The 14646-nt window shown below is 50.2% G+C and overlaps 3 protein-coding genes across 4 annotated transcripts in view; 2 read left to right on the top strand and 1 right to left on the bottom strand.

The window, feature by feature from the left end:
- The window catches only part of CAMK1G (calcium/calmodulin dependent protein kinase IG), a 30605-nt gene extending 26170 nt beyond the window's left edge, over nucleotides 1–4435 (top strand). The window contains exons 9-13 of one of the 2 annotated variants that reach the window (XM_050781428.1): nucleotides 326–404; nucleotides 1947–2034; nucleotides 2273–2697; nucleotides 3273–3400; nucleotides 3528–4435. In XM_050781428.1, coding sequence (XP_050637385.1) covers nucleotides 326–404; nucleotides 1947–2034; nucleotides 2273–2697; nucleotides 3273–3363 — 683 coding nt within the window. In that variant the 3' untranslated portion in view covers nucleotides 3364–3400; nucleotides 3528–4435. The remainder of the gene's footprint in view (nucleotides 1–325; nucleotides 405–1946; nucleotides 2035–2272; nucleotides 2698–3272; nucleotides 3401–3527) is intronic. The other variant, XM_050781430.1, reaches the window with a different exon arrangement.
- Nucleotides 1–14646, top strand: part of HSD11B1 (hydroxysteroid 11-beta dehydrogenase 1) — a 949596-nt gene that overhangs the window by 816697 nt on the left and 118253 nt on the right. The gene's annotated exons all lie outside the window — the stretch shown is intronic.
- Nucleotides 5370–14646, bottom strand: part of LAMB3 (laminin subunit beta 3) — a 41162-nt gene continuing 31885 nt past the window's right edge. The window contains exons 19-23 of the mRNA XM_050781423.1: nucleotides 10552–10759; nucleotides 10020–10161; nucleotides 9508–9684; nucleotides 8571–8724; nucleotides 5370–5906 (exon numbers count right to left, since the gene is read on the bottom strand). Coding sequence (XP_050637380.1) covers nucleotides 5770–5906; nucleotides 8571–8724; nucleotides 9508–9684; nucleotides 10020–10161; nucleotides 10552–10759 — 818 coding nt within the window. The 3' untranslated portion in view covers nucleotides 5370–5769. The remainder of the gene's footprint in view (nucleotides 5907–8570; nucleotides 8725–9507; nucleotides 9685–10019; nucleotides 10162–10551; nucleotides 10760–14646) is intronic.

Below are 14646 nucleotides of genomic sequence, written 5' to 3'. Positions count from 1 at the left end.
GTGCTGTTTCCTGTTTCCATGCAAACACATGCACATGTGGTGTGCAGGCACATGTGGTGTGCAGGCACATGGGGGCCTCGTGACCAGTGATGCTTCTGCAGTGCTGTGTGGGTGAGGCGGCTTGTAGCTTCCCTTCTTTGGTGGTTTATAGTGGGTTGTTGTTAGGTGGTTTGGATTTTTTTTTTCCTCTTCTAAGACTCTTAAAATTGCCTCTTTGGAAGATCAGCTAAAGATGCATTCACTGCCACCCACCAGCCCGGAAGTGAATTTCCATCAGTCATGAAATCTGGTCCTTAGTCGTCGTGTCTTTGATTGCTCCCCTTAGCCAAGGACTTTATTTGCCACTTGCTCGAGAAGGATCCGAATGAGCGGTACACCTGTGAGAAGGCCTTGAGTCACCCCTGGTGAGTGAGACATGGAGTGGACTCTAGACCCCAGCCCTGTGGTTCCCAAAACCAGGCTGACTCATTCACATTGTGTTCCTCTGGAATCTGCTTGCCTTGGTCCATTTAATGTTGCAACGAGCAAGGACCATGCCATTGTTCATCAGGCCCAGGTGGAGATTCAAACAGCATTCAGTGGAGCAGGTTCTGATGCAAGGGTAGCAGCTAGGTTGTCTGGTCAAGTGCAGGAGGCAGGTGCAGCCGAGCGCTGTCATTCAGCCCTGGGACAGGGTGCAATGCTCAATACCAGTTATTCAAGAGGTACCAGGAATGGGCAACTCTGTTCTGTCCTTAAGAGGTTTGTTTTACTCAGGGATCAATAACTGTTCCAGGTGAAGTGATTTAGGAATAATTGCAAAGCAACCGACTGGCAAAATAGGAAAATCTCAAAATACTTCTTCATGTTACTCCCTAACTCAATTTACAATAGTTCCCCACTTCGCACCCCAGCAAGCCTGGATTCCTTTGTCTGTCCAGTTTCCCTAATATGGCCTGACCCTTTATCTCCAGCCTCTTTTCCCAGGATCGCCAGCATACCTCCTCTGTCCAGATAGGCCTGGGAGCTATCTCTGTCTTCCTGCCATCCCTCACCCCACATACGAAGCTCTTTCTTAACTACACCTTGGATCAGATCATTCCCACTACCTACAATGTCTTGCTTCTTGCCCTGTATGTGGCATCCTTCAGGATCCAGATCAGTCTCTGCCCTTCCCTGAAGCCCCTGATCCCTGCAGTCAATCCCAATCTCCCCTGTTCTCTTTATTAATCACACAGCTTACCATGCATTACTGCAGTCCATAGCATGAGCAACACCCCACACCTAGACTGTAGGCTCCTAGGTGTTAGGGCCCATGTCTCTTACTTCTCGAGGTCTGTTAGTAGTTGGCACAGTACTATGCACACATCAGGTGTCTGAGAAACACTTAGAGACCAGTGAATAAGGGGCTAAGGGGATAGAAAAGGGGTAGCCTGTACCAGATGGCCTTATTGAGGAAGGCTTCCAGGAGGAGGTGGGTTCTAGGCAAGGTTTTGAGCTAAAGGATGGTGACTATGCTAGTGCCCTCTGATGCTAGGTCCAATAAACTTTTTCTATAAAGCAGCAGATAGTTAATACTTCCGGCTTTCCTGGCCATACTGTATTTATGGCAACTACTCGACCCTGCTGTCACAGTGCAAAAGGAGCCACAGACAATACCTGAATTAGTGGGCACCGCTGTGTCCCCTTAAAACCTTATTTACAAAAACAGGCAACAGGCCGATTTGGCCTATAGGCCATAGCTTGTTGACCCTGCTCTAAAAGTTTTTTATTTTGCCAAAGCTAAAGCCCACTCTTACCTGCCCAGGGGGACAGAGAACCCCTGCTTGTAGCCCTTTCCTGCTGTGGGCTGCCTTTCCTCTGCACACTCTACCCAGCTCTCACATGGACCTGCAGGCACCCTGCCCACCCCCTGGCTGAGTGTCCATAGCCACCCAGTAGCCAGGTGTCCCCTCTTACATCCACAGGATTGACGGGAACACAGCCCTCCACCGGGACATCTACCCATCAGTCAGCCTCCAGATCCAGAAGAACTTTGCTAAGAGCAAGTGGAGGGTAAGCTGTCCTCTCCGAGGGGTGGGAAAGCTGTTCTGGGCCCCTGGAGGCTGGGCTGGCAGGAGCTGACATAAGGGCTTTCCTTGGGATGTCCCAGAAGGCACTGGAGCTCCCTGTACCCTCTCTGAATGAGAGGTGGGCACCCAGGTTTCAAGAGGCCACAAGGCAAAGGGAAAGTTTAAACCCCGAGGCCCTCTGAGGTTGCAGAAGGCCAGAGGCTGCTCTTGTGTCTCCTTAGCAAGCCTTCAACGCAGCAGCTGTGGTGCACCACATGAGGAAGCTACACATGAACCTGCACAGCCCGGGCATCCGCCCAGAGGTGGAGAACAGGCCGCCTGAAACTCAAGCCTCAGAAACCTCTAGACCCAGCTCCCCTGAGATCACCATCACTGAGGCACCAGTCCTGGACCAGAGCGTAGCACTCCCTGCTCTGACCCAATTACCCTGCCAGCATGGCTGCCGGCCCACTGTCCCTGGTGGCAGGTCCCTCAACTGCCTGGTCAACGGCTCCCTCCGCATCAGCAGCAGCCTGGTGCCCATGCATCAGGGATCCCTGGCCGCCGGGCCCTGTGGCTGCTGCTCCAGCTGCCTGAACATTGGGAGCAAAGGAAAATCCTCCTACTGCTCTGAGCCCACACTCATCAAAAAGGCCAACAAAAAACAGTATGTATTTTTAGCCAAAGATGGAGCCCCAGCTTGGGTCTGAAAGAAATCGGCCAACAGGACTGAAAGAAATGGACACAAAGGCCTCTCCCACTCACAGGCAGCTCTACAGGGAGGGATGAGTTCTGGATCAGGGGGCGGGGAAAACGCTTCTAGCCCTGTCCCCATCACTTACTAGCTATGAGGCCACTGACGAGTCAGTGAATGTCTCTGCTTCTAGTTTGCTCATCTGTAAAATGGGTTGACGTCTATTTATCTACTCAGCCTGCCTCACAGAGGTGCTATTAAAGGTTAGTGAAGCAATAGAGATGATAAAAGCCTACAGAAAACTGGGTATGTGCAAGTGGTGAGCATCAGATTCCCTGAGTTTCTAGGGCCTCTGTGCTTTGGAGGAGAAAGGTTAGGGGGACTTGGTTATCTTTATCTTTTCTGCAGGATCTTGAACTTTCTGAACCGCATGAGGGGAGAGCTGAGTGGATGCCACAGGCACAGAGAACTATCACCTCTGCCCTGCCCCATCAACTCTTCTTCTCCCCTCAAATACTTCAAAGGTTGTTGCTTCATTTCCTTTCTAGGAACTTCAAATCGGAGGTCATGGTACCAGTTAAAGCCAGCGGCAGCTCCCACTGCCGGGCAGGGCAGACTGGAGTCTGTCTCATTATGTGATTCCTGGAGTCTGTGCCTGTGTCATTGCAATTTTCAGGTGAGGAGGGTCACAGTGTGAGGCTTGGGGAGAGTTTCTGTCCCAGAGGAGAGCCCCATACCAGAGTGTGAGTGATGGGGTCTGAAGTGGCAGCCCCGCCCTCACTCTGAGCCCCTTTCTCTTGCAGGAGACATGTTCAACTCCTCTGCTCTTCCAAACCTGGTGTCTATCCAGCAGAGGGAGGAAGGCAGAGCAAGTAGAGCAGGGCTTAGCAGGAGCGGTTTCTGGCCGGAAGCACCAGCCTGCTGCCAGCAGGGCAGCCCCTCACAGGAGGCCTGCGAGGGAGCCCCAAGGCATGAAGCCTTGTTGAAGCTGTGAGCAGGAGGAGCAGCGCCTGCGGGCTTCCAGGTCTCCCTGACCTGCCTGCTCTATGCCCCCACACCCTACGTGCCATGGTTCTGTGCAGTGTACGTAGATAGCTCTCGCCTGGGTCTGTACTGTTTGTCGTGAAAAGCTTAATGGGCTGGCCAGGCTGTGTCACCTCCAAGCAAAGCCATATGGAGCATCTACCCAGATACCCACTCTGCACACACTCACTCCCACCTCTCAAGCCTTCAACCTCTTGGCCAGATTGGGCTCATTAATGCTGTTGCCTGCCCATCCGCATGAATGACAGGCAGCTGTCCATGGTGGTCTGCCTGTGAGCTCTTCAAGTTCTAATCCTTAACTCTAGGATTAGCTCCCAAGCGCGCTGAGACCCAGCCAGCCTGCTCCTGGCACAATTCTGGCCCCTCTCCCTGCCTCAATCTAAAAGCAGTGCCACACCCTCCAAAGTGGAATGGAAAGAAATTCATGAGTAAGGGCTGCAAGGAATTCTTATCCCGGCCACATGCCCTCCGCGCACACACCCAATTGAGTTAACCTTGGAAGTTGACTATTTTAATGTCTGCCAGGAGTTCTAATCCTGCTTCTGTTCCCTTTTCTCTCCTTGAAAGTCCAGCATACCGTTCTTGTCCTTCCCCAGTCTTCTCACCCTCCACCCCTCCAGCTTCATGCTCAGTGTTGTGCTCAATAAAATGGACATATTTTTCTCTATGATGCTTCATTTGGTTCTTTCAAAGTCAGGAGCAGTTCAGGGACTTCTGAGCATGTCTGGAGTAGAGAGTGCATGGATGGCTGGGGTCAGTAAGGAACCAGCAGTTGTAGCTGATGTGCATACAGATGTGCATACAGCAGAGTATACAGTGCTCCAGGCACCTAGGGACATGAGTTACACCATTAACTCATTACTCATCACAACAACCCCTTGGGGCAAGTTCTGTTGGAACCCAGGCAGTCTGGCTTTAGTGGCCATTCTCTGAATGGCCGTATCAGATGAGCATGAGTTCGAGCCCCAGCTCTGTCCTGAACTGCCATATATGTGACCTTGGGGAAGTTACTTAGCCTTTTGTGCCTTCGTTTCCTCACTTATCCAATGGGAATAGTAGCACCGCCTGCATCATGAAATGATGCAGATGATGTGCCCAGCCTCGTGACCAATAAATAATTAAAATGATTAACAATGATCAAGAAATTAATGTAGATAAAATGTCTAGCACAGTGTCTGCTTGGGCCATGGTTAACACACAAATGTCCATGCCATTCCATATCATCCTCCACCCCACCCCCCCCACACATATCCATTTACTTCTCTTTAAGACCCCAAGAGACACAGATTCTAGTCTTAGTCTTTCCTCTGGAAGCTGCATGAATTTGAACAGAACCTTCCCTTCCCTGGATTTCTATTTCCCCATCTGTAAACAAGAAGTTGAATCGCTGCTTAGAGATGAAAACTGCTTGTCTGGTTTCTCAAGGGTAGAATCCATCAGGTTCTGGGGCACAGGGGCCCAGACTCCCTAAATCTGGGTACCCAGCAAGCCAGGTGGAACAGAGGAGAGCAAACCATGGGCTTGAACAGAGGAGTCCCCCACAAACCCCAAATAGGCGACAGAAACAGTGGCAAGAGTTTACCCAGTGAGGGGACAGACCATTTTTCCTTGTTGAACCTCTAGGCTCTTTTCCAAATATTTTTATTTGGCTTTTCATTTTTATATCACTTTTGTTAAGTTTTTGTGTTTGGTCCAGGATTCTTCCCCAGTGGAGAACTAAAGGCGGGGGATACTGCCCAGCCCAGCTTCCTTGACTTGAGAGCTCCTAGTTTCAATGGCATGCCAATCTCCACCATCTCTGTCTGTCAAGTGTAACTGTCCCATTGACTCAGGCTCAGCTGCAGCTCAGGGTAATCTTACTAGCTGCACACCAGGGATAGTCCAGGCTGTGCTTTGGCTGCATGAAAGACTCCTGGAGATGGAAAGCACTCCAACCCAATCTGCCCCCAACTAAAAGCAAAGGGGGCAGATGAGTAGGGAAAGGGGCTGGAAGCTGTAGCATCACTTGCAGGTGGCATAGTAGAGCACGCGCTCATTGATGTGGTCACGAATCTGCTCCACACGCTTCTCCAGTCCTGTCAGGTCCGCCGAGCGCAGCATGATGGCCTGGCTGCCCCGCAGCAGCTCCAACTCCATGTCTGAGGCAAATGGAACAGCAGCAGGAGGAGGAGTTGATGGTGAGACTCCCAAAGACTCCCAACCCTTCCTTCCCCTCCTGCTAACTGGAAGTAGCATGTGCAGAGGAAGCCCCGCCAAAAAAATCTGGCCTCTAAGGCAGTGGTGCCCCCCCATCTTCATGCCTCCCTAGCCCCTATTCCATGCTTAGAAACCCGGCAGGGGCCAAACCCAGCAGGCCCCCACTCCTAACTATTACTGGGCCCCTGACCCTCTGGGCTCTCACAGTTGTCCCAGGCTAATGAAGGAGGTCACAGACACCAAGATTAGCAACCCAGTGCTGTTGGGCTCAGACAGCTGCCATCCAACTAATGATCCTCAGGTAGGCACCTTGACAAAAGAGCTGGATGAGTGACCAGAATTCCTCCTCAATTTCCCTCCCCAAATGCCACTCCAGATAAATCTAGCCCTCCTCTTCCAATTCATTCTGCATACAACCACCAGATGATGCATAGAGGTTTGAAGAACTCTGGAAGTGACTCAGTCCAGCCTGCCCCCTGTCCCTCTAGGCAGGAGTCCCTCTATCACATCCATGAGAGCTGGTACCCAGGCTCAGCCTGAACTTTTCCAGGAATAGGAAGAAAGCAGGCACTGCCTCACAAGGCTCCAATCTTAGGCAGCTCTGGTTATGAAAAAAGTCATCTTCATGAGAAGATGACTGCCTCTTACTTCCACCTCTTGTCCCAGGTCTGTGTCCTGGGGGTATAAGAATATACCTTCTCTGTTCTCACATGTCAATCCTTCACATATCTGAGGCTTTATTGTCTCCAGGTTAAATATCTCCAGTTTCTTCACCTATTCCTCATCTGATATAATTGCTGTGTCCCACCCTGGTCACTCTCTCCTTGATGTATGCTGGTTTGTCAATATCCCTTCTGAAGATGTAGCAGCCATCACTTGAACACCATCCCCCAGGTCAGATCCCATCAGCAGAGTATAACAGTGTTATTATTGGATTGACATTCAGCCAGTAGATACCCATATGGATTCACAGGTTGATAAAATATTTAAATATGTCCATAGCAGTTGTTAAATAGCTGCCATTCTGTTCCTTGGTACTCACCCCCAAGACCCACCTCCCACCCCTGGTCAATGCATGATCTTCCCCCATTATCCTGCAACTAAAGGTAAATTCCTGCAAGCAGGTACCTTCCGGTTCCAATACTGTAGCCTAAGCCTTTTCTGGTTAGTGGGTACACACCACTCCAGTTGCTAAATAGTCTTACCATTACCTCAAGCTATTACTCTCTTCACTTTGGTTGCATTGTGTTTGTTAGCTCTTTGGGCTGCAGTAAGCATTGCTGGCTTATAACAAGCTTGCGGTAACTCAAAACTCTTGGGTCTTTTTCAGATGAGTAACAACTCATATTTGCTTATCACTTACTAGTTATAAAGTGGTTGCAGTGGCATTAGCTACTGAAAAGCCAGGCTTCACCTGAGCTGTACTTGTGGTTTAAGCCCAAACAAGGCCAGAGCAGGAGGTTAGTTTTCTCTTTATTTAATTTCATTTGTTAGTTTCAGCCCATCTTTCTGAACTTTTGCTATTGCCTTAGAATACTGGTTCTGTTACCTGGTGTCTCTGTTGTCCAGAGACTTGATAAATTATTTATCTTCATACAAAGTATTGGATGAACAGGACAAGGAAAAGCACTGACTTAGCTGCTGGCCCCTTCCCCTAGGTCAGCTCCTCTCACTTCATCCTTTGGGTGCAGCTGCCCATGGCCCCAGGTTTATTCATCGTCTACCCACCAGCCCAACCTTTTATGTGGTGCCCACCTGGCTATCCAACGAGACTTCTGCCAAACACTTCTGCTGAAATTCGAAGGAACTCTTTCTGTGGCTTTCACTGGATACACCACTCCAGTGATCCCATCATCATGTCAGCCATGACTCTAGTTCCCAGGAGCCCCTGTTCTCCTTTCTGAGAAATCTTCGGAACCCTTCCGAAAGCTACTTTCATTATGTTTCCATCATATTCAAAACCCTTGGATGTGCCCTACTGCCTCCTGAGCTATCTACCCTCCTCATCCTCACACTAGAAGCCAGGCACAGGGACAAGTCATGTTAACCCCATGCCACTTCTTTCCCACCAGCTCCTCAGCAACCTTCTTCTGTCCCTATGTCAGAACATACCTTGTTGCTTCCCAACACCCTTATCCTAATGTCCCTCCTCTTCCTCACAGCTTCTCCCAGGCCTATACATTCTTCCAGGCCCATCACAAATCTTCTTTTCTTACCTTCACTGAACATGTCTCTCTCAAATTATTTATGCTCTGAGCCCCAGAACTCTTATTATTCAACCCCTATCAGAGACCACCTCATCCTGTTAAATACAGTTCTATGCATCTTAAACATAAAGCAACAGGAAGAGAAAATATGACCCCACTGTTTGCAAAAATAGAAAAAATGGTCCCATTAATTGCGAGCTTTTTGAGGCCAGGTCAAGTCATGGGACCATCTCTGCATTCCCCAGCCTCATACATACTAGACGCCCAGAAAAAATATCATTTGATCTCACTCCCATAGCATGGCTAGCTCCAATAAGAATGGGCTTCAGAAGCCTTGGGTTGGGTGGGACCAGCCTTCATGAATGCCCAGTAGTCCGTGCCCCTGAACCATTCCCTCACCTTTCATCCTGTCCATCATCTCCATGGTCTCCCCAAATAGCTCCTCTGCCTCTGTCTTCACACTCTGGATCCGGGCACCCTGTTCACCCAGCGTGGGACTCTGACCCAACCGGTCCTTCAACTCAGCATACTTTTGTTTTATTCTCTCAAATCCCTGAAAAAGGTAGAATAGTCTCAGTGTCATTGTCATCATGCAAGGTCCTAAAGACCTGTGGCCAAAGCACTTGATGTCACCCAAGTCAACACACAGTGGGAAAGCGCCTCCTATTAACCCCCAATAGAATTGGTTTTGCCTGTTAAAATGCCTGAGTCACAGACTATGACTTAAACTTCTGTGTTTCCCTCTTCCCATGTCCAGCTCTTGACATGTCGCACCTCACTCCCAGGACAATGTTAGTCACATCACAGGATATTGATATTAAGCTGTCACATAGTATACTTAGCAACTTGGTCACTGTGCCAGGATTGAAAGTGCCAGTGTTCCTAGCCATAGGGAGAGCAGGTAGTGTGTGTGAGACACTGAGAATGGGCTCTTTGATCTTCTCTCTCTTATCTAATTCTGACAATCGTGGAGCCCAGGTTAGGATAAGCAAAGAGCATCTGTCCAGGCTGGGGATCCAAGAGACAAGCTCTGGATCCAGTGTCAGGGGACCTGCTTTATAGATGAGTCTTAGGCCTGTGAACAAGTCACCACCTCATCTGTAAAAGGAAAGGGATTGGACTGGTCATCTCCAATGTCCCTGAGCCAGCTATACCAAAGGCAGTGGAGGGAGAAATCAGATGCCTGGCCAGGTTTGGGTTGATTCTCAAGCCTCTTCTTGTTCTGTTATTCTAAGCACATTTGAGTTTGTGGTCTTATAAAGTGTGCAAAGTCCTCTCCTGCTCAGGACCCCCTCACTGGCCATACATCGTTGAGCTAACTCTGCCTTCTCTGTACCTCTTGGGCACTCAGTGCCTGCTCGCTGGCACCTTCTGCAAGCTGCTGGGCCTGGACTGCCTGTGCCCGCTGCTGCCGGGCTTGGCGGCGGAGCTCCTCCATCCGTGTCCAGAAGTCACCCAGCTGCTTGGTCATGCTTGTCACCAGCTTTTCTGCTGGCTGCAGTACCTGCTGAACCTTTGTGGAAAGAGGGAGATCTGGCATTTGTGGTGGGTCTCATAGGTGGGGGGTTCATCCCCATTTTTTCTCCAACTCATCAGGCAGCAAAAACCCTCTCCAATCAGAACAATCAAAATTGCCCACCTCTCACTCCTGCCTTCTGCATCCCAGCCACAAGATCAGAAAATCCAAGGCCCAAAGCCAGCCCAAAACTTGTCACCCTCCTGTAGAACTCCACCTCAGCTTTCATCTAGTCACTTTTCATCTAGTCACTTTCTGGCATTTTCTATGCCTGGTGCCCAAATTTTCCTGTTTATGCCCAAATATGTGTGGAGGAAGCCATGATGCCTCACCTCAGCAACCCTATCCTGGATAAGCCTAAGGGAGCGGCTGGTGCCTTGCATGGTGTCCTGAGCTTCCTGCAGTGCCACTGTGCCCTGCCGCAGGTTCCCAACCACATCCTCCACCTGGCCCTCCACTGCATGGGCTCGGCTCCTGGGTGAGAGAAGCATGAGGGAGAGGAGAGAGAGAATGAGTGAATAGTGAATCAATGTGTGGTTCGACTCACACACCAGTCCAAAAGAACACCCTTCCCAGCCAAGACAAAGAGCAAGGAAAGTATTAGCTTTGACGTCCCAGGACCCCACCAAGCAGACATGATGAATGTTTGTGTTATGCCTGAGACACTCTCTTGGCAGTTTCCAATACGGAAGACACAGTCACGCAAATTGTTTAACCTGCACTCTGGACTCTGTGTACCACTCCCCACCATCGTAAGCATCCCCTCCTGTCTCCCAGCCCTCTGCACCCCTCTCCCAGCCATGGGGTTGAGAAGCAAAACTTCTCTCTTCTGGGCAGAGAGAAGTTCAGGGCCCAAGGCCGTACCTGGCTTCCTCAGCCTCAGCCTGCAGCCTGCGGGCCCGCGCAATGTCCTGTTTGGTCTGGGACAGCACCAGGTCCACGTTGGGGAGCCTGGCTGCAATGGCCTGGATCTCATTCATCTTCTGCAGAACAGTAGCTGAGTCTGTGGGCAGCCACAGGGCCAGCACAGCCTCGCTGACCTCCTGGATAGTGGCTGCATCAGTTTCGGGGTCTGGAAGACAACCATGCATTAGACTGTGGGAGCCCACTAACCTCCCCAGAGATCCGAGGCCTCTCCTGGCTAAGCAGCACCTGTGGAAGGCACTCATGGTGGCCCCTCTATCATGGTGTCCCAAGGAGCTGCTGCCCCCTCTCAACCAGACTCAGGTGTCTGTTCTCTGGAAATTTCTGGGAATGCTGTAGGAGGATGACTATCCTGTGCTCCATGCTGCAGCAGGGAAGAGGAGTTGGGGAGTGTCATCACAGCTGTGGCAACTAAGTGTCTGGTGTCACAGGAAGCTGCGGGCTAGGGAGAAGGAGGTGGTGCCAGACAGCTGGTACTGAACAATGCCTGCAGCACATGCACAATCAGCCCTAAATTGGGAAGAGTGACCAGAAACTGGAGCTGCTTCCTTGGCAAAAAGACCCCTTCCCTGCACTCCCCCTCAGGCAAGACTGCTCATTTTTGCAAAGGCAAATAAGAATGATCAAGTCTTTGCTGGAATATCACCTTCTCAGGGAGGCCAACCCCAGCCATCCAATCTAGAATTGCAACCTCCACCCTAGACTGTAGCACACTTTATCGTCCCTCCCCGCCTCATCTTTCTGTCTAGCACTTGCACCACCCAGGTACCAAAAACTGTACTCATCTAACTGGTTTTTTTTTTTTTTTTTTTTTCTCTTTTCCTCTAGAATGTAAGCTCTACAAGGGCAGGGGCTGGGTTTTGTCCACAGCTATATCCCTAGACCCCAGCATAGTGCCTGGCACTTGGAGGTCCTCATGTGTGTAGAGTGAACGAATGATTGACAGGGCTTCAGGTTCAGATCGCTGCTTTACTATTCAAGCCACCTGGGCAAGTCAAGTGGTTCCCTAAGCTCAGTTTCCTGATCTGTGAAAAAGGAATATCAATCCCCAATATCAATCCTCAACCTGAAGGTACAACATAAAACAACCCATTTGCAAGAGTTGTTACAAACCAACTCTGGGTCAGAGAGTAAGGTCAGAAGTACAGAGATGACATCTCCTCCCCATCTATTCCAATTTGCTTTTACAGATTTCGCTGGTATTGAGGTATTAAGGAGGGGGGCACCCACTCACCCAGATGATTTGTCCTGGGACCTGAACTCCTCCGGGGTCCCAGGCCCAGCCTCACTCTACACCTAAAGGGTACTAGGTGACCACACAGGTCTCATTCCCTGCCCCATCCCATGCCAGGCAGAAGGACACTCCTGGAGGGTGGAAGCCATGCTTGTTCATTGCTGTGTCCCTTGGGGGTTTGCATGCAGCATAACTGTGGTTGAGTTTCATTAAGTGGGTTTATCCCAGCAGCAAGCTTTCATAAGGACCTTCCTCATGGAGATTGTCGACCTCTCATCTAACCCAGAGTCCCACTCTCAAAGCAAGGCTTCACATGCAACTTCCCCAGAAAGCCTTCCAGGATGAGCACATTCCCACCTAGATCTGGCCCTTCCTTTACTCTGCACCACTTCAGCTGCACCCTTAGGCTCAATCTACATGACATTCAGTCACAGAGCCTTCTGGGTCTCAGGATGGGCTCAGTAAATATTTACTGCATTGAGCAAAAGCATGGGAGGAGTTGAGACTGCAAATCAAATTAAACTCAATACCTGCCTTTATGGAGCTGAAAATCTAATGGGAGACAGGCACATGAACAAAGAAGTACAGCCTTGAGTGAGTGGTGTAAACACAGGTGCTACAGTAGCCATGGGAGGGGCCCCCAGAGCCACCTGATAGGTCAAGGGAGGCTGCTGGGAGAGTGGGATGCCTAGGAGGATTCCTAGAGGATGAACAGGAACTAGCCGGGTCAGCAGAGGTGGGAGAGGGGAGACAATCCAGAGAGGAAAAACATTTGCAAAGGCAAGTGGCAAGAAAGTGTGTATTTGTGTGTGCATGCACACTCACAGGTGTGTATGTATATGTGTGTCCATGCCATAACGCAATAGGGTGTGGATGACAGAATCAGACCATTAGTGTTGAAGCCTACCTGCACCACTGCTGAGCTGGATGCCTTTAGCCAAGTTGCTTAACCTCTCTGTGCCCAGATTACTTGTGTGCAAAGTGGAAGTAATAAGAGTACTTAGTTCATGTAGTCAGGAGTAAATGATGTAATACATGCAAAGCACTTGGAACAGTGCCTGGACTCAGAACTTAATAAGCCTTAACTATTCATTTTGTCAATTCCATTTGAAGAACTGGGAAAGGCGATGTTTCCTCCTCCCTCCACAGACTTTCCACTCTCCCTCCCACACCATGACCCTACATCTGACAGCAGCCAGCGCTCAGAGGCGTCTGCACCAGGACTCTGGAGACCAGAGTCCAAGCCTACAGCTACACAAAATTTTCCTGGGTTTCTCCCTGGAGCCAGGCCTCTCTCAGGCCCTGCTTTTTCTCTCTGACCCTGGACTCATCATAAGACTTGACCTGAGATACAAGCTTAAGAAAGACGACAAAAGGGGCCTGGCAGCTCCCTGTCTGTTCACGTGAGCCTGTTCACGGTACTCACCCAGCAGGAGAGAATTCCAACCCACCTCCCAACCCCTGAGGTCAGAGCCCTGGCTGAGATTAATGCAGGATGAGTAGCCATTCAGCGCCACTGGACTTGACTCAGGGTCAAGACTCCCTTATCCATGAGCCTAAGCCCCACACCTTGACCTCCCCCATCATCCACATTTGTGGGGCACAATCTCCCTAGATTCCCAGGTATCATTTTCCCCAGGTGTGGGCCTCATGGCCTTATGCAAGTCATGAGACCTCAGAAGAAGTCTCCTGCCCCTCTCTGACCTGCCATCTGCACTCAGGAGGGGACTTTGGCCTATCTGGGGCAAAAACACAGTAATAGCAGCAAGAAGAGCCACTGTCATTACACCAAGCCCTAGGCTCGTATTAACTGGGCTCCCAGCCAAGCAAATTCCCTGGCAGGAACCAGAAATCTAACAATATCAACTCCTGTTCCTGAGGCACCTTTCCTTTTTCAAAACACGTTTTACATCAGTTATTTGATCCTCAGAATAAACTTGTGAAATACTACCGTCTCCCCATTTATAGAAGCAAAAGATGAGGCAAAGAGAGAAGCAGCCTGCCCAATGTCACATGAGTCTCCCGGGTCCTGTTTAGGAATCTTTCCATTGTACAGCCCTTCCTCACTCCCCAGGGCAGTGAGGAAGGGCATCTGGTTCATTTATTCATGCCACCTATGTCAGATGCCTTTCTGTGTCTGGCCTTATGTTAGGTGCTGGTGACACAGTGGTCAAAAAGACAGACAACCATCCTTACCCTCCTGGAGTCCCCATTCTAGTGGAGTGACAATCCACTTGTCGACAACTGAATGACGGTGAGTAGTGCGAGGAAGCTAAGACACCGAAGGGGAATGGGAGATGACAGGGGACAACCAGATCAGATGGTCAGGAAACACCTCTCTGGGGAGACGACCCAGAGGACAAGAAACAGCCCTGGAAAGAGGATTCCAGGCACAAAAAGAGCAAATAAACATTCCTGAAGCAGGCAAGAGCCTGATATGTTCAAGGACAGCCAGTGAACAAAGCAGAGAAGAGCCCAAGGTCACTCCCAAGAGATGGACAGAGGCCAGGCTCTGTAGCCATGATAGGAGTTGAGAGCTCATTCCAAGAACAAGGTGAAGCCACTGAAGGATTTTAAGCAGGAGTGAGATGTGATCTGACTTATACATTTTAAAAGAGATATTTCAGTTATTGTGTTGAGAATGAGAATGGGTCACGAGGGAGTGGAGTGGGTGGGAAGGGCGGATGGGAGAACGACAAGGTCACGGCCATGGTGCCAAGGAGAGGTGGAGGCCTGGAGCAGGATGTTGCAGGCCTGGGAGGAGGGAGGGAGGGCTGGCTGATGCACTGAACATGGGAATG

This window comes from Macaca thibetana, chromosome 1 (genome assembly GCF_024542745.1).
Source record: "Macaca thibetana thibetana isolate TM-01 chromosome 1, ASM2454274v1, whole genome shotgun sequence".
NCBI classification, from domain to species: domain Eukaryota; kingdom Metazoa; phylum Chordata; class Mammalia; order Primates; family Cercopithecidae; genus Macaca; species Macaca thibetana.
This window is presented reverse-complemented; position numbering and strand designations above follow the sequence as displayed.